The 18,826-nt window shown below is 31.3% G+C and overlaps 3 protein-coding genes across 3 annotated transcripts in view; 1 reads left to right on the forward strand and 2 right to left on the reverse strand.

Moving 5' to 3' along the window:
• Positions 1–6,236, reverse strand: part of LOC142329956 (monocarboxylate transporter 9-like) — a 202,052-nt gene extending 195,816 nt beyond the window's left edge. Inside the window, exon 1 of the mRNA XM_075374940.1 lies at positions 5,939–6,236. The gene's annotated coding sequence lies outside the window, so the exon portion shown is untranslated. The remainder of the gene's footprint in view (positions 1–5,938) is intronic.
• A 356-nt stretch (positions 6,237–6,592) lies between these two features.
• LOC142329817 (uncharacterized) lies at positions 6,593–17,631 on the forward strand. Its single transcript, XM_075374669.1, has 5 exons — positions 6,593–6,816; positions 11,394–11,464; positions 15,382–15,520; positions 16,486–16,749; positions 17,450–17,631. Exons 1-5 carry the CDS (start codon positions 6,700–6,702, stop codon positions 17,534–17,536), a joined length of 678 nt encoding a protein of 225 aa, XP_075230784.1. The 5' UTR covers positions 6,593–6,699; the 3' UTR covers positions 17,537–17,631.
• Positions 15,373–18,826, reverse strand: part of tzn (hydroxyacylglutathione hydrolase tenzing norgay) — a 30,505-nt gene continuing 27,051 nt past the window's right edge. Inside the window, exon 9 of the mRNA XM_075374667.1 lies at positions 15,373–15,512. Coding sequence (XP_075230782.1) covers positions 15,506–15,512 — 7 coding nt within the window. The 3' untranslated portion in view covers positions 15,373–15,505. The remainder of the gene's footprint in view (positions 15,513–18,826) is intronic.

Here is an 18,826-nt window from a genome sequence, read left to right on the forward strand (position 1 = left end):
CTCAGGAGGGAAAGAACCAAGCCTGCGCATTACTCATACAAATACACAGTACCAAATATGAAATGATAATGCTTAAGATTCAACAAAAAAAATCTGAAAAAATGATAGATGTACACAAAAGAATGGTGAAATAAGTTAAAAAATGACAAAATTTTGAAGGATAGTGATTAGCATCTTGATAAACTCCTGAAAGTTAATATTAAAAATAATTTGTGATTTAAAGATTGCAAACATCACATTTGTATGTGTAGGTTGCGCAATTTGAAATTACATGATAACAGCCCACAAATGTCTTGCAACCAGTCCACAACTTTTTAACAAAGCATATCGCCAGACATGGCAAATCCCTTCCTTATTTTTCAGATATGGCTACTTGTATTTCTGGTGCCACTTAACAGACAACTTGAGAACCAAGAAGGCATTATAAGAAAGAAAAAAAATCACATATTAATGTCATTCCAAAACAAAAATTTTAAAAATGTTTTAAATAATAAGAAAATCATAGACTAAGTATGTCGAGTCTCAAGGATCAAACTGTAACAGTGAGAACCAAATGCATTAGATACACTGTATATAATTTAACAATATACAGCTGGATACATTTTTAACAGACTTCATACTTAAAGGATTCGTTACATGTATGTCGAAGCACTTTCAATTACTACACAATCTTCTTAAAGATTGTAAGTTTATTTCAATGAGGTTTTCCTGAAGTGAATGCCGGTAGTTTTCTTTTTGAACTAAGAAAGCTCTTCCTCTTTTCTTTTTTTTTTTTATTAAAATTAATTAGTGATAAAATTAGAATTAACAATAACAATAACAATAAAATAGACATTAACAATAACACATCAAAAACAAAAGAATACTTTAATACAAATTTAGAAATATATTGGATCTCAACTGTCTTTTTATTTAGAAATTAAATATTTACTTCAAAATATTTTTTTTATTTTATTAAATATTTAATTCTAGCAAGTCTTTTTTTCACAATTTGATTTAGTTAATCACAACATCACAAGATATTACCCATCAAAATAATAAACCCTGGACTTATCTATTTTTTTATTCCTAACTTCAGAGGAAGATAAATATAAATGTAAATGAAGTGTAGTCTTGCACAGTCTCAAGTCGACCATTGCTAAGATTTGTTTTTTGGTGATTGAGTTTCAATAAGTAGTTATTGTTGTTTCAATAAGTAGTTACTCAATCAAAAAACAACAGTAATCTCCACAATCTAGATTAACTTATTGTAACCAAATCGATTAATTTAAGTATTCTCCTAACTAGTCAACAAAACGTGTTATAGAATTTCCGCACAGCTTCACAACTCAACCACAAAAATTAAAGTTCATAATTGGTCTCTTTTACATAATATCACAGGCCAGCCATTCCTGAAATAGTTAACTGAATTCAGTAACAATCAACCCAGTTAATAGTATTTAAAGCTATTTAATTGGATTTACATACAACTCCTGGAATGTGCAACATTACTTAATTATATTTTAAAAACTGCACCGATGTTGAAATATGATAAAAATTTATCTATCTTATACAAGATTCAACATCATATTTATATTCCGACAGATCAAAAGAATTTACCTCCATTAAGTGATGGGTGAGCAAATAATGAAAAATGATAATCAAGATCTATTTGCAATGATAGTAATATATCACTCTTGATTAACTGGTAAAAATAAAATTCACTTTTTCCCTACCTTGACAGTATTGTAATTTTTTTTTTTTTTTTTTTTTTAATCTAAATATTACATGAAAACATAATTAAAAATAATCAAATATTTTGTTTACAAGGGACCAATCATGAACAAGTCCAAACTTACTCTTCACTGCTTTAAACAGATCTTCATCTATTATTTGCAAGTAAAAATATATAAATAGCATTTTAATTAGAAAACATCTGGACATTAAAAACAGCTGTAGACAACTTCTACAACAGGTTAAATACCAGGAGATTTATATATATATATATATATATATATATATATATATATATATTAGTTGTCATAACAAAAAAAGGTTTAGACAACTTGAAATGAGATTCTAAAGTCGTTCCCATATTTACATAGTGCTTCTTCCATATCCAACACATTCCTAGAAAAAAGGCAAGTGAGAAATGAAGTTGACTCCTTTTGTTACTTTTCTTCATAAAGCCAAACACATTATAGCATACCAACATGCTATCCCATTTAACACACCCAATTTGATATTTTCACCCTATCACAATATTATATTGTGAATGTCATTGCTATCCTACAAGGCAAATCTAAAAAACCTCTTTATCTAAGCTGTTTGACATGCATCATAGCTACAATAAAGACTGGGAAAGATGTTGTGAAACAAAACACATTATCTTTTTTATCTAATCATAATGCATTGAATAAATTCGCCCTAAACAAGTAAGACAAAACAAAATGTTACTACCACAATATTAGCAGATTTTGAACTTGGCAGAAGATGTAATCGATGCTATAATAATGAAGGTGTTCATTCTCACCCCCAAAAAATACCTTTATGAATAAGTAAAGTCAGTAGGAACATGCTATCAAGAAGCAGGTAAATGATGAAAAGGCATGTGCTTCAAGATGCACTTTTTCAATTAAAAATTGATTGTTTACATGCTTAATAAATAAGCAAAATTATTTTGTAATTCATCAATTACACTTGGAAAAATGCAGTGTTCAAATTTATTTGTATTTAATGTAGTAACATTACTGCTGCTTTAATGTAGTACTGCTGCTAGATAAAATAACTATTTTCGAAGTACAATAAAATTATGAACAATTAAGTTTTGTTAATAATACAACTGAAGACAAGGTATTATTATGATCTCACCTTTGTTGGGCCGTCATTTGTACATGGAGTACCGAGGTGTCTTCGAAATTATGACCTCTTATGCTGCATCTGGTTGGGCGCATAGGTTGGAAAGAAATCGAGCACTTATTTAAAATATAAGGAGTGCCCAGAGCAGAGGCTTAATCATATGCACTGGTGAGTTTAAAACAACCTCCCACAAGACTGCCACCGTATTGGGAAAGGCTCTCCCAATCAATTTAGCGGTGAAAGTTTGGGCGGCCATGTGGAAGCTGAGGAATTTGGGGTGCAATTTCGAGCCGGGCCTGTACTGGAGCGGAATGGTGATCGCAATGCACCAGTTCTAAATTTTGAACAGCTGCCCATCTTCCGCCTGCGAAGTAGGCATTACAGCCTTGCAATGGAAGCATGGCAGCAAGAATGGTATGCCACAACTAAGAGTAGGTCCTTGTATAGATTTACACAGGACTTGGGGGGATGGTACGCCTCTAGTTTGTTTTTAAGGGCAACAGGAGCCCAAGTGCTCTCCAACCACACAAATTATAACCAATATTTGTTTCAGTTCCACCTGGCAGCTGATGAGCTTTGAGTCTGCAGGGAGGTCAATCAAACGAACACATGATGTTGGACTGCCCGGCTCTTGGGGGGGAGCCAGAACTCAGGCCACCCTGGAACTGTCAATGGAGGTCAAGGGGAAAATTGGCCACTCATATGTGACGAGTCAATGTGGCATGAGCCGCATTGTCGGACTGTGTGGGAGTTACTTGATGCCGTTGCTTTGCTCAACCGGCATCAGTAGTCTAAGGGATATAAGACTCCTACTGCTCTCTGTAGGAAGCTACCCTCAAGAAGTTGCTGGCCAGCGATCAAATATAGCTCCAAGCACTATAATATGGTGGATAGGTAATTGCTGGTATTCAGCAACCTAGGCATGGCAGCAAATTGCTGCCCTTGACGGAATAAATTTTAATTTATTGACAAGTCATATATTTTAGTATGTAGACAGGGTATGCATACCCATTTCAGTAATATATGACAAGTGAGTGGTGAGACACGCAAGCGAGTGGTGTAGGGCACCACACTTATTCCACTCATACAGTTAGGTAAGCTTTAGGAGCTAATTAGGATATTGGTGGCTCCATTTTGAGGAACAGTAGCCATTTGTAGTATGGACATTCGATCTTATGCTTTAGGGTGACCGAATGGGGTGGTAGTGAAATGGGGAGAAATGCCAGACAAACCAATGATCTCACCTTGTAGTTCAACATCTGTGTTCATGATGAATGAAATTCACCAGAAATAAATTGATCAATCATTCAAAACAAATCATGATACCCAAAAGCATATCCTAATGTAGGATACCAAAAGAAAGATTGAAACTCAATTTCAAAAAGATTTTTGCATTACTAATGCCATCCATGATGTTATTAGAAAACACAAAACTCTGTTGAGCATAACAGAATACTTTTGAAGCGTAATTGTTAAGGAGATAAAATTTTTATGCACACCATACTGAAACACTGGAAGATGTTTTATATACAACAAATGAGTTCGTGAAAGGGTGAAACCCATCCCATCACTCTCGTATCTTTCAAAACCTCAATGAGATTTCAAAGGAACTTATTTCACCTTATATAATAACATAATATGTGTTCGTCACAAACAAATAAGTACTGGTAAATGCTCTGACAGCATTCTTAAATTTGACTAACATTTAGAAAAATTATTAAATGACTAGACATCTGCACATAAGTGTGCTAGAATATATTTAATACACAATTATAGTTTTTGTTTTTCTAAGTATAAAATTTCTTTTTTCAATATTTACATTTATACAAAATTTATAGTCTACTCACAGAAAAAAAATCAATACATAAAATTACAGCTAACATAAAAAATGTATTCTATCATAAGATACTCTATCCAAAACAGATACTATATTTGTTACAATATGGTATTTTGGTTTGAATAAAAAATAAACTAGCACACAAATTACTGTATTTTAAAGTACCAAAAACTAAATTTACAATAATTTTATTACACAAATATTTTAAATTAATATCAGTGTTATTTAATAAAGTGAGATGATCTATGCAAGGCAACAAGCTACATAAAATTACAATAGTCCAAAAAATTACCTTCATGATCCTATTTAACAAAATTTACAGTTATTTTACACTTACCACTTGCGCCAGCTTCCGTGGCGCAAGTGGTAGCATCTCGGCCTTTTATCCAGAGGGCCCAGGTTCAAATCCCAGTCAGGAAAATTTCATTTCCATATCCCACACACAAGCTTCAAGCTTATGTGGCGACACCAAGCAAAAAAGAAAACTCAGATAATATCAACAAAGTTTATATAAAAATAAATTTGCATTGGTTGCCGTTTCCAAAGTTAAATTTATGAAAACCTTATTTGTAGTAGATATTTTAAAAATGAGGTAATTTCAAAGCATTAATTGGATTAAAATTTATTCTGTATATAGTTAAAAAAACATGAGAAAAAATACACCTGGATATCATCTACACTATAAACATATCATACTCAATAGTAATCCAATAGTACCACTTTAGAAATCAAAATGAGGACTACTAAAAACAAAAAAAGATTCAGATTAAAAAGTATGTACAATTTGTAATCACCAGTCTATTTAAGGCAGTGAAATAACCAATATTATCGTAGAAAGTTAAAATTAATTAAATAAATTTGTTCATTAAATAATTATCCTTAAAAACTTAATAACAGCAAGTCATAGAAAATTCATTTTACACTAAATTGAATTCAGAGACTAAATATTAGTAAAGTTCACTTTCACGCAATGGACATGAGATCGCACGTGCATTAAAAATACAGATTCTAAACATCACTTTGTAGTTAGCAATAATTAACCATACTTCAAAATATTTTTATATTCAAGCACTAAATGGCTATTTTGATTTAATAACAATTTTTTACTTCTATACGAATACTGTAACTGTGTAAACAACTTCATAAAAACGTTTAAATATTATGTAAACAATATTTGTGAAAGGTTATTAAGATGTTGATAAAAATATACGGCACACAACTAAGTTCTGGAATTGTAAACAAAATGCTGAAATTTAAACTTACCAGAATGCTAAAAAACCACAGCTGAGTCCATTCCGTGAATACCGCAGCGAAGTTAAAAATGTAACAGCAAAAGAAATGTATAACCCCTAACGAAATTGGGTCACTTACGTTCACTAGGCCTGGATCAAGGATAGATTTTAAAATTACCGGCTGTATACTTATTAAATTAAAACTACCTCTTTAATTAATTGTAATTAAAAAGCAGCGTAAAAGAAATCGATTTAATTAAAATCCACCAAACCTGATATAAAAAACAAACATAAATAGCCAACCGAAATTTACCACAGCGCTTTTCTCTGGAAAATAAGGCAATATCAGTTGAAATGTCAGAAAACATACAAGGATCCACCGCAGTAATGCACCTTTTGACATGCGCATTAGACTAACACATACACTATTAAATAAATAGTTATGTTAAGGCTTTAATTAAATGTAGCGCGCTGTGAAATTAAATAACATCCCTTAAATTATTATAGCTTTACCGATATAAAAAAATGTCACAGATTCATTTGTAATTTTGCTTAATTAAAAGGTAAATTAGGCGAAGTGAGTAAATTAAAAAATAAATAATACTTATTTTAATAATAAAATTAGTATTTTAGAATTCCAGTAAAAAAATTTTCTCGTTCATAACCATAAGCTTTTGATGTCCTTGAACAACTGTCAGCTGAAGTGAAAAACAATGCGTATAACCTCTTATATTACATTGAATGGTCAAATACATTAACATATTAGTGTAATTTATTTAATACTGCTTAATTATGATTGTGCCTACATCTGAAGCATATTCTGATGAATCTGAAGACGAGATAGAGGAGATAGATATATACAGACGAAAATATCAGTTGTTACTCGAACGATGTGAAGTATTACAACAGGTATGATTTAGTTTCGTGTAATAACTTGTTGAGAAACCAAAAAAAATAAATATTTGTGCTTCCCAGTCTTGATGAGATGTGCATTTGGGTAGGATCACCTAATTATACGTGCATTGCATTGGTTGAAGGTAAGGTTCTCGTGATCAATGGCATTGCTGTTGTTTTTGTTAGTAACTAATCTTCAGCGAATGAACAACTTAGTTATCCATCGACGTGTGTGAATAATAGCAAAATCACGAGTGTTAAAAATTGGCTTGATGCTAGGGAGTTAGTTTTAAGTTGAGTAAATTATTGATAGTGCATGTATGAAATCTTTAATAGTGGTTGTCAGTATATTAATAGAACCAAACGTGTACCTGTTATTACCCCAGTATAGTGAGACTATTGTTGATCATTTGATGGTAAACATTAAATTATGTACCGTAATTACCTTTTCCTTATTGTTTGTATCCGTCATAGGTTGCAGTTGTTTAGCAAAGGTTTAGAAGAAAGTTATTAGGTGTTCATGTATGACTTGGTGAAATGTACAGCCACTTAAGCAAGGGATGTGGAAATGTATCAATTATCTGTACATTTTTATGATATCTAAATAGTTCTTTCTATCATAGGTTAGAGATGTTTAGCAAATTTGTAGAAGAAAGTTATTAGGTATTCATGTATGACTTTGTAAAATGTACAGCCTCTTAAGCAAGGGATATGGAAATCTATGTAATATGGTACATTGATATGATTTCTAAACAGTTATTGCATTGAGAAATTTTGTGGATGTACAGTAATAATAATCTGTAAAACAAATGGCAGTATCTATAAAATTGATGACATATTCAGAACCATATAAGTTTGTGTGTTTTAGGTGTATAATTTTATTCACCTATATTAATTTCATTAGTTTATTCAGTACATAGGATAAAAGGTATACCTATTGTTCCAAGGAGTAGAATTCAGGATGCCACAGCGGTTGTTTTCGTACCCTTTCCTTCCCCAATATTTGTAAATGATGGTGCTCTGATCTTTCTTACTATTCATTGTTACTGTCTTAATAGACAGCAGTTTATCTACATCATGGACATGAAATCCCTTCACATATAAAGAAATTAATATAAATTACATGTCAATAGTTTAATATTTTTTACATGTAGAACTTGCTTTAAATTACTTTGGTATGTGCTCCTTAGTTGTCTGCACATCAGTCACAAAGTTCATTTTGACATTCTTTTCATGTGGAAGGATCAGAGTTGTAAAAATAGACTCTGATAGCAGTTTTCAGCTTAACATTCATAAATTACAAATGATCACTTTTTTTCTGATTATGACACAAAGGGAAAATCTGTCACAGATTAAGTCAGACTTCTAAGCAGCCACTAAATTTTAGAGCTCTTACCAATCCACCTTCTTCCTTGAAAATATTCACTTACGGTCCCTTACAACAAACATAATTAGTTGGGACCTCAATCTTGCTCTAAATTATTCAGTATGGCAGTTTATTCCATACCAGTCAAACAAAGCTGAGGAAAAGATTAATTTTCAATTAATGTTAAGGTATGAAGTGCTGTTAACACTTCTTTCAAACAATACATCTTATTAGATTTCTTTCAGATATTGCTGTTCACATCATTGTGTGTGATGGATGCTGTGATTTCCTCATAAAAACAGGGGTTTTTGTTACACAAAAAATACATGTTTGAGATCTATTACTCAGGTAAATGGCACACTTGTCAGAGAAGAAAATTGGTTTCGGTACTTACGTATTAACGCCACTGCAGCTACAGCTTTATTTAAAAACAAAGTAGTCAATCGGATTTCCGTGGAAAATGAATAGTCTCTTTATTAATTTTAATAAATGGTTATTTATATTTATATATCTTATAAATATAATTTAGCCAAACTTAACCTACGCTCACTAACCTTGACTAATTAACACCATAATTTTTTGAGTATTTATTTAATAAATTCAGTAATTATTGCAATTATTTATTATTTAAATAATCAAAACACTCCTGTTAATTATTCAAGGTTAGCGAGCGAAGTGAGCGTAGGTTAAGTTTGGTTAAATTATATTTATAAAATAAATATAAATAACCATTTATTAAAATTAATAAAGTGACTGTTTTGAATCTATGTTAAACTCTATATCGGCCCATTTTCCACCGAAATCCAATTGACTACTTTGTTTTTAAATAAAGCTTTAGCTGCGGTGGCGTTTATACGTAAGTACCCTGGTTTCTGGGATTGAATGTTCGGAAAATGTCTTATAAGAGCTTTGTAACAAGTTTCCCTTAAAGCCAAGTGTAGTTAGAAAACTCAACTTGATCAGGTATTAAAGGATTTAAATCAAAAATCTTTTTTCATTACTGTAAGTGTTGATCACAGAGTGTTTAATTCTGAAGAAGTTTTGAAAAGGAAATTAAACAGGATTCTTCAGTAATATCAGAGCTGCTCGATCAACTGGTAGAGATTAATTGAATTCAAGGAGTAACCTGATGAAAAAAGTTTTTTCCTAGAATGTTACTACTGATGAAACTTATTTACCAAAACATTGAACGAATCTGTCCATGTTTTCATTTGCATTTGTATGCCGATGCACACAAACAACAAATCTTTTTCCATTGGGTTACTCGCTTGTGTCTTATCACTTTAACTTAACACTGAACATGTGAAAATAACATACTGTATCATGTACAAACACCTGGCACTCCTAATGTGGTATACATAATCCATAGTTCTTCTATACTTATCTAATATTTTTTTTATATTGGATACATTATTAATATATATTGTTCAGTTACTGGATGCCACTTTAAATTTTCTTCCTGTTAGAAAGTAAAATTATCTTTATTTTAAAACCTATAAATAATACAGTATTCTAGGTAATGAAATATATGTTACCTTCTAAGCCTATAATTTATAATGTGAAAACCCTTTTTTTTCTATTTAGGTGTCATTAGTGTTAAGTATTACTATAAATGACATTCATCAGCTTGTCATATTTCAAGATTTATTCTTTATTGATCATGAATTTATTATTATCAGCAAAGTTTTTTGGACAAAAAATACTGCTTCCAAAAAAGAACTCTACATTGTTAAATTAAATTTACTTTAATATATTTAGAATTACAAATGTATGCGTTTCAGTATGTTAAAAGTACAAATTGTGTTTTTACCTCTAGTGTAACTCAATATTAGCACCGTTTACAGCCCTGCAGACATTAAACTACAGTCTGCAGAATTGCTTACATGGGATCTATTCTTTAGTGTAGATGGTCAAGTGACTAGATATTTTATTGGTATGAAATAAAACATCAAAGTACGAATTCATTACAATAAATAAAATGTTTTACATAGCCCCAAAAAAGAAATCCATCAATGTCAAATTAGGACTTGTGATGGCCAAGCGATGTTAGCTTTTCTGTTTATCCAGCCTTCTGGGAACCTGCATTGACAATAGTCTGCACAATTTCTGTATGATGTGGAGGGGCTCCAGTCTGTCGGAAACACAAAGTTCTCTAACATATCCAAGTACAGTATGCTTGAGGAAAAAATGGCCCAGATATTTGATTACGCATGATATCACACCAATCACTTTTGGATAGTTGCAGATGAATTCTACTGATTCATGTGAATTTCTGAATACCATAATCAAAAATTATGGCATTTCATGACTGCATGTGCATGAAATGTTATTTCATCAGAAAATAAAATGTGTTGCAGTTAGTTTTCATCAGCAGTGTTGAAGTCCAACATGTAGTTAAAAATTAGTCTTTGTGGCTTATCGTTAAATTTAATTTCATGGAGAAACTGCAATTTATAAGCAGTCAATCATTTGCATACATCATGGACAGAGCTTTTAGGAATGTTTAGCTGTTGATTAACACATTAAACTGCACATTTTAGATTTAGTTGGAAAGACAGTAGAGTTCTTTCTTTCTGTGTTTTCAGCTCTTATTTTTGGCCCACTTGCTGTGTGTCCTTTCAAAATGTTTCCAAAAACTGTTCACACCACTTATGGTTTTTCACATGAAAAATTTCTTCGATAGACTCATATAATTTCTTTTTAAGACAATCATTGATTTTGTTTCTGGGAACTGGTACATGCTCTATGCTTTCTTTGTGGCAACGTCATGGTACTGAAGCCCTCCCTCATAACAGCTTGGCCTGTACAACTGTCTAATGGTAGCTGCTACCTGACAGAGGATGTGTTAACTAAAACTTAATTGTTGTTTCTTCAAGATTACGCATAAAACACTATTGAGTGTTGCAAAATAAAAACTATACTTGTTCTTGAAACCCTGGAGTTCTTTTTCAGATACCTTTGTAAATTGCATAGTATTGATTAAAGTCTCTTCAGTAAATTCATACTATTTTTCTCTTAAAATGTTCCATTCTCCATATTAATAAATATAGTCTTTAAAGGTAATAAGTATTTGACTTACGTATACAACAATTATTTAACACATAAAAATATGGAATTAAAGAAAATTGTCTTTATGTAAAAGAAAATTTTAGAGGCAATAAACAAGTACAAATACAAGATAATTGGGACTGGTGTATTTTAAGTTTTGATTATAATTTTGTTTCAGGACAATGAGAGAATTGTTAATAGGATACAGCAAGTCAAAAAATTTCTTCGAAAATCAAGAAGGGAAAGAAAGTTAGTTTTTACATTTATTTTGTTACTAATTTATGTTTATTGCTATAATTTGACATTAGATTTTTAAAACAAGTTATTGAACAGTTACAAAGGTGGTTTGCAAAGTCCGTACAAAAATAAAAACCACTTAATTTTTCTAGATAAACCTTTTTTATTTTTAAACATAGTCTCCTTTTTAGCTTATAAATTTTATCCACTGTTGCTGTAGTTTGTTGATCCCTTTCAAATAATAGGATGAATCCTGGAATCCCCTGCTCATTTGATCTCCTTCCTGCCAGCCATTTTTTCATATTGACGAACAGTTATTAGTCCGATTAGCCAAATCTGAAGAAAAGGGGGCATGCTGAACAAACTTAAATCTTAACTCTACCAATTTTGTGGCTACTATTGCAGAGGAGTGAGGAGTTTTACAGTGATGAAGCAATGCTTAAAAATCTTGTGGATTTCATTGAGACAGCTTCAAACCACTCATGGAAAACCTAGTGAACTATGAGCAATCGTGGCACCCATGTTGCAGATAGCTTCTTCATGTTCAAGTGTTGATAAAAATAATATGCACCCACTTGTTCAGTGAAGGTGCTCACAGCACTAGCAGTTTCAAGCACCTTCACTCACCTATCACCCAACACTAAATCATGAATTTTATCAATCGTTTCTGTTGTAGTGATCTCAAAAGGGCTTCCAGAACATTGGGCATCACTTGTGCACATATAACTACTTCAGTAATTTTTAAACATTTATAAACTGTTATAATCAAAGATGCAGATTCACCATAATATTTATCAAGTCTTTCTTAGTTTCCCGAGTCAATATGCCCTTTATAAAATAATGTTTAATCAACATGTGAAGTTCTCTTCCATCCATTTTTTAGAAATCATTCAACTCTCTCAATTTAAATAGATGCCAAACAGAAAAATTAACTGATCAAGTTGAAACTAATTGAAAATCCCCTCAATACTCACCAGTGGTGCAAACTGACTTCAAATCACCCTCATATTTATACTGCAGTAGACCTTCTGGTTTATAATCAGTTGCTAAAACAATTCCCTTAAACTTTTGAGTTATTCTACCACTGCAGAGTGTAAAATTCATATTTTATTCTAATAATTCCTCCATTTCAATTGTATAGATGGCATAGACCCAATTCCTTGATTATGAAATAAAACAAAACAATGTTTTAACAAAGGCACAGTGCAATATTGTCATGGATCTTATCCACGCCAGATGAGAACATGCCTCTTAGTTTGTTCTGGATCACTCTGCGGAGGTGACATAAAAATTCACAATAAACTTCCTTTGTTATTGTTTTCCTCTGCTCTATAAAAAATACATTATTTAATTGACAAACTGATATTACATATGTGGAACTCTAGGTGCACATTAACAAATTGTGACAAATAATTATAATGAATTGATGTAATTGGACCTAGCAGTTTAGCACTAACTGTTACATCCAATCTAATTTTTTTTTAACCTCTTGGTTTGCAGTCAAGCTATTCTTTCCGTAGAGGATAAGATGAATGTTTTGTAGCGCATGTGAAAAATGCCATGCCTGACCGGGATTTGAACCCAGGACCTCCAGGTGAAAGGCCAAGATGCTACCTCATGCCCCAAAGGCTGGCCACATCCAATCCAATTAAGATTGACCAATGGATTACATAAAGGGATATTTATTTATGTCTATTATGTCATATTTCAAAAGTAACAACACAAGATATAAATCTCAGATTATATTTTAACTCCCATCAACCCAAAACTTGCCCTCTTACTTCCTAGTTAATTCTTAATTCCTAGTTTAACCACTTAACTGTACTGTATATTTTGTATTTCCTAATACTGTACTTCAACAAGAATGTAGTGAATGAGGATTTAATTTGTTTTTAATTTCTTACCTGCTTAAAGAATCTTTTTTTCAAAATTTATATTGTTTTGCTCAAAAAAATTTTCATGCATCCTCAATGCTTATTCTACCGCAACACAGTATCTTTTCAAATAAAAACTGCAAAAATCTCTGAAAGGATTCATTACCTACCAATTGAAATCCAATTTCAAATGTTAACATTACAGCAAAGTGATGCTGCGGAATTCTGTGTCAAATAATGGGGTGGTTTGATTGATATAAAATGCAGGTGGTTTTAGCTTTTGAAGACTATCCTAACACAGTAGCTATTACAAATACTCAGCTTTTGTAACATTCAGCTTCAATAAATAGGGTTCTATTATAAATAGTTGCCATTGTATAAATATTCACAGCCAAAGAAGAAAAATATATGCCCAATTTATAGGTGATGACATCTATAAATTTAGAGCACATACCCAATACACAATTTAGAGCAATACCCGATACAGTTGTTCAATTGGAATTCTGTTATTTATTTTCAATAAAAATACACTGATTTACAACTTAACTGAAAACCAATTGTTTCAGTAGGATAACTGAAGCATAATAGGTAAGTTGAAAATATAAACAATTCTTCAAACACAACAAAGTGATTTTATTAATAAAAGTTAAGTAGTATCTAACTTAGTTTTCTACATAATCGCCAAAAAAATTGAGGCATTTGTTGTATCATGACACCAGCTTTCTGATGCCCTCTTCAAAGAAAAGAAGTTTGCCACCAGTGAGGTAAGTACATCTTGACAGCCTCCTGAAGTCCTTCGTTAGCTAAGTGTTGTCCACTCAACCATGCCTTCAGTTCTCAAAAGAGATGAAAATTGCTGGTTGCTAGGTCTAGACTATATGGTGGAAGGTCAAAAAATTTTGGCACAGTGCAGTATTGTCATGGATCTTAACCACGCCAGACGAGAGCATGCCTCTTCGTTTGTTCTGGATCACTCTGCGGAGGTGACATAAAAATTCACAATAAACTTCCTTTGTTATTGTTTTCCTCTGCTCTATAAAGTCCACCAACAAGACAACTTTATGGTCCCAAAAAACTGTAGTCATTGTTTTCCTGTTGCTTAGTGTCTGTTTGAACTTTTTCAACTTGTTTGGAGAAGTGTGAATCCACTGCTTAGAATGTTCTTTGGTTTCTGGATTGTCATATTGGATCCAAGTCTCATCATCAGTAACGATAGACTTTAAAAACTCTTCTCTGTCATTGTTGTAATGCTTGAGAAACATTAAGGCTGATGCCATTCGCTGCGTTTTGTGATTGTCACTCAACATTTTTGGGACCCAGCATACAGAGTTTCCGGTATCCTAGGTCTTTAGTCACAATTGTGTACTGAAATTTCTGGGATTTCTTCAGAAAGTTCACTTACCATAAACTTGTTTTTGTCACAGGCAAAATCATTAACATGCTCAACCAGGCATACAGTAACGGCAGACTTGCGTCCTTGCCCACCTTCATCATTGACGTCTGTTCGTCCTTCTTTAAATTTTCTAGACCATTCCCATACACTACAATCACTCATAAAGTTTTCACCATACACTAGGCTCAGCTCATTCTGTGATTGATTTCAGCAGCACGACATCCTTCTGCTTGCAGATGTATCACACTTTGCAACTCACACTTGGCAGGAGCATCAATCATAGCAGCCATGTTCAATTACTAACATCTGTACAATGCAGGTAAATTCAACAAGAATGCATTAAATCAAGAACCACCTTTTAAGTGGTTTTTCAGACATCTTTCAGGATTTATCTTAAATATATGCACATTCACTTTGGAAGGATTTACTGATAGAATAAATTCCTTGTGATTCAATTCATTCATTAAATGCTCAAATACTTCATCCCTTAAAATACAAAATAAAAAAAGCATATGCTAATATAACTTTAATAAAAAATAATTTAACAGCTTTTAACTTATTAAAATGTACATAACTTTCAAAAAAAACAAAAGGATGAAATATATTTATTATTTCTGCTGTATTTAAAATATAATTGTTTTAAAACAAGTTGCATATTACAGATTTCTAATGGATCGTTTGGATCGATATGGTGATAACTGGAGAAATGCTTCTTTACCTGTAGAACTTGATGAACCAATAGATCCACCAATGCCTTCAGTATCTCATGAAAGAACAGTTGTAATTTCAAAACCTTCAAAAGTAAGTAAACAGATTATTAAAAATTTCTATGTTTGTTTCAGTAGGAAGAATCTATACTTAAATATTACAGTTACATAAATTTCCTCTTTCCCCTCCCCACAAAAAGTACTTTGTATATATTCTAGTACAAGTAATACTTGGTTCCTTTATAACTTGATGGTTCATGGTTCACAATATCTGGAACATTTCAGGTAACTGCAGTATAAAAACGAGGTAAAATGCCAAGTCAAACCAATAGATTAATAAAGTTAAAAAAATACTGAGTGCAGTTTTACTGTGTGATCTGTTATTAGCTAATAGCTAAATGATCATAGATCTTAATACCACTTAACAATATTATTGTTAATCAGAACTCTAAAAAGTACTTCTTGTCTGTGCGTATGTCATTTGAAACATTGACTGTGAATGGGTAATTTTTAGCTCATTGTATTAACAATGGTTATTCTTGGAAGCACCTGAAAACTGGAGATTTATTTTAAAAAGGTTTTTGGTTTTTTTTACATTCAACACACCACTTTATGGAATATATTTTTTAACCTGTTTTAGCATCTACACAAAATTGCAGCTAAAAAATTTGGCAACAGCCAATCAAGATTTCTTCATTAAGGAACACATTATATATATTTAAAAATTAAAAATCAAGTACGAGTATATAAAAAAAAAATTGTTAATATATATGTGTATTGCATGTTTTTTGATACAAAAGAAATTTTGTATTTTAACCGTTTTGATAAATATCTCAAACCAGTATGAAACAGTGCTAATTAATAAGAATTAAAATGGTAGCAACATGTCCAAAGGTAATTTAAACTAAACACAATTGTCGGTTGAAGAAATCTTTGAATTATTTTATATTGCTTTAAGAAATGCAAAGGGTAAAATAGTGTTTTTTTCATATTATTTTTTAAACATCAATGTTTATTTGAACTCTAGGAAGATATGATCTCTATTTTTATTGATTTTAGGCTTCATCATCAGGAACTGATAAACAACCTGCCCGAAAACCACCAATTACCACAACACCATCTACAAAACGTAAAAGTACAAAAACACCAGTTGATCCTAATGCACCGAAGAGACCAGCTAATCCATTTTTTCAGTTCTGTCAAGAACAGAGATCAATTGTTTTAGAGCAAGTTATAAACAGTGGGCAACGTGAACCTTCAAAACAAGAATTAACTAAACAACTAGCAACAAGATGGAATTCATTAACAAGTGATGACAAAAAGGTAAGATAAATTAAAAAATTCAAATGCCAAATAGATTATAACAACAAAAAATTTATTAACTTCTTGAACTTAAAGCTGTCAGGTAACATATATTAATACAAAGTTATACTTAAAAAAGTGCTTGCTTAATGTAAAATAAAATTTCTCTGATAAATTATGAACAGCTGAACCATAAAAAGATGCGTTACCTGACAGCTTTGTATAAATTTATTAAGAAACTATATAAGAATTGCAAAAAAGATTTCCATAGTTTTTTTAATAGATGAGAGAAAAATATTTGAAATTAAGACATTTAAATTAGATATAGCAAATTATATTTCCCCAACCGGTTTCAATACAGAAGCCGGTTAAATAGATATCAACATTGTGGATGACCATCTTTTCCAAGTAAAAGATGGAAAAACAGTTTAGATTCATTAAAACTGCAGGCTTCAGCTTTTTTTTCACAGTGATAAAGCAAAAGAGTTTTATAGAAGTATGAAGTTCTGTACTAACTACATGCTTTTTCAGTAACTGAAACAAGTAATTTCTTTCAACCATTTTTTTTTTTTTTTTTTTTATGATAATTCCTAATTTGGTGATAAATTTTTGCCCAAAATATTTCTTCCTCAAAAGACTGAGGAAGCCTGAGTTACCACCATTTGCTATTCTTTTTGCATTAAAAAGTCATTTTCATTCATAAAGTTTATTTATCTTTCAGATTTACTATGACATGTATGAAAAATCAAAGGAAAGGTACACTGTTGATATGCATCTTTACAGCATGAACAAGGGAAAGAATGTATAAAAATATATATTTTGAAAGGAAATTATTGTTGTAAGATTATTTTGTCTAATTTTGTAAATATTAATAAATGTTTTATTTAAAAAATATTTTAAAAATTTCTTATTTTTTTTATCCCTGTTTAAAGTATAAGTACAGTAGTATTAAGTACAATCACCTAGAAAGGGTAGGGTGGGTTGGGTTTCTCTCTAGGAACACCTTATTTCTTAATGGGTTATGGGGAGGAGAGAGCCTTGAGCAATCCCCTTTAGACAGGATCGTTTATCTTTTAGCTAAGGGTCTGGGGTCCTGTAGAATTGATTAATCCTTGATATGGAGAGTCCATCTTACTAACCCTAAAGCCTTCAAGTGCTTATCATGTAAGCTGTGCCATCTATTTAATCCTAAAATGTAATAAACAATACGCAGAGCAGTGGAATGTAACCTAACCTTATATGTAATAATTTATTAAATCTGGCTTTATCCATTAATACTTTATTCCCTGTAAACATTTAATTTTATGAAAGCACATTTTCTAAAATGTTACTCCAAATTCTTACACATATTGTATGCTCAGAAAGCTACAAGGTTGTAATTAAATTTTAATTAAAGGGGATTAGAGTCCCATAACAGAGTAATGCCGAGGATTTATATACCTCCTTTAGAGAGATGTTAACACATTAAGTAAAAGTCGCAATGTATGCTGCCATACTTGAATATTACATATTACAAATATTACATGTTATGTCATGATTTGTAAAGAAAATGTATTGTTTGTAATAAATGCAAGTTGAAGCTTCTGATGCATTTAACAAAGAGTACATAATAAGGTGGAATATTCAAGTAAATTTTGAAAATACATTTTTTCTTTGTAAATATTAATATTTTCTAGTTCTTTAATTGTAAAAATCGTACCATTTAATATTTTCAAAACAGTGCTATAGGTATAGGTTACTATAATTACAGTTTTACATAAAAAGTACACAAATAAGTTTTAATTTTTGATTTTTTTAAACTAAAAGTTGTTATACTGTAATAATATTTTTGAATTAATGTAGTAAACACATTAAACTTCTTTTTCAACAGTTTCATTAATTCTTTCTTAGTGCATAAAATTTATAATAATAATTTACTAATTATCAGTTAATCATACTTTTCTTCTTTGGTTAGCAACTCACAGGTCGGTTTGCAGCAGTTCTCCACACTTCTCAAACTAGTACTTTAAGTTGTTTATATAACGGACAACCAAAATCTTGAAACATTTGATCAGTAAATCCCAGCTGAGGTCTTTCTCTACAATTCTTGCCCTCCACG

Source organism: Lycorma delicatula, chromosome 9 (assembly GCF_047948215.1).
Source record: "Lycorma delicatula isolate Av1 chromosome 9, ASM4794821v1, whole genome shotgun sequence".
Taxonomy (NCBI): Eukaryota; Metazoa; Arthropoda; class Insecta; order Hemiptera; family Fulgoridae; genus Lycorma; species Lycorma delicatula.

Bases quoted from the DNA above. Each gene is read 5' to 3' on its own strand.
- LOC142329817 (XM_075374669.1), top strand. From the start codon at position 6,700: ATGATTGTGCCTACATCTGAAGCATATTCTGATGAATCTGAAGACGAG. The intron at 6,817-11,393 runs GTATGATTTAGT...ATTTTGTTTCAG, and splicing joins GATGTGAAGTATTACAACAG to GACAATGAGAGAATTGTTAA. The intron at 15,521-16,485 runs GTAAGTAAACAG...TATTGATTTTAG, and splicing joins TAATTTCAAAACCTTCAAAA to GCTTCATCATCAGGAACTGA.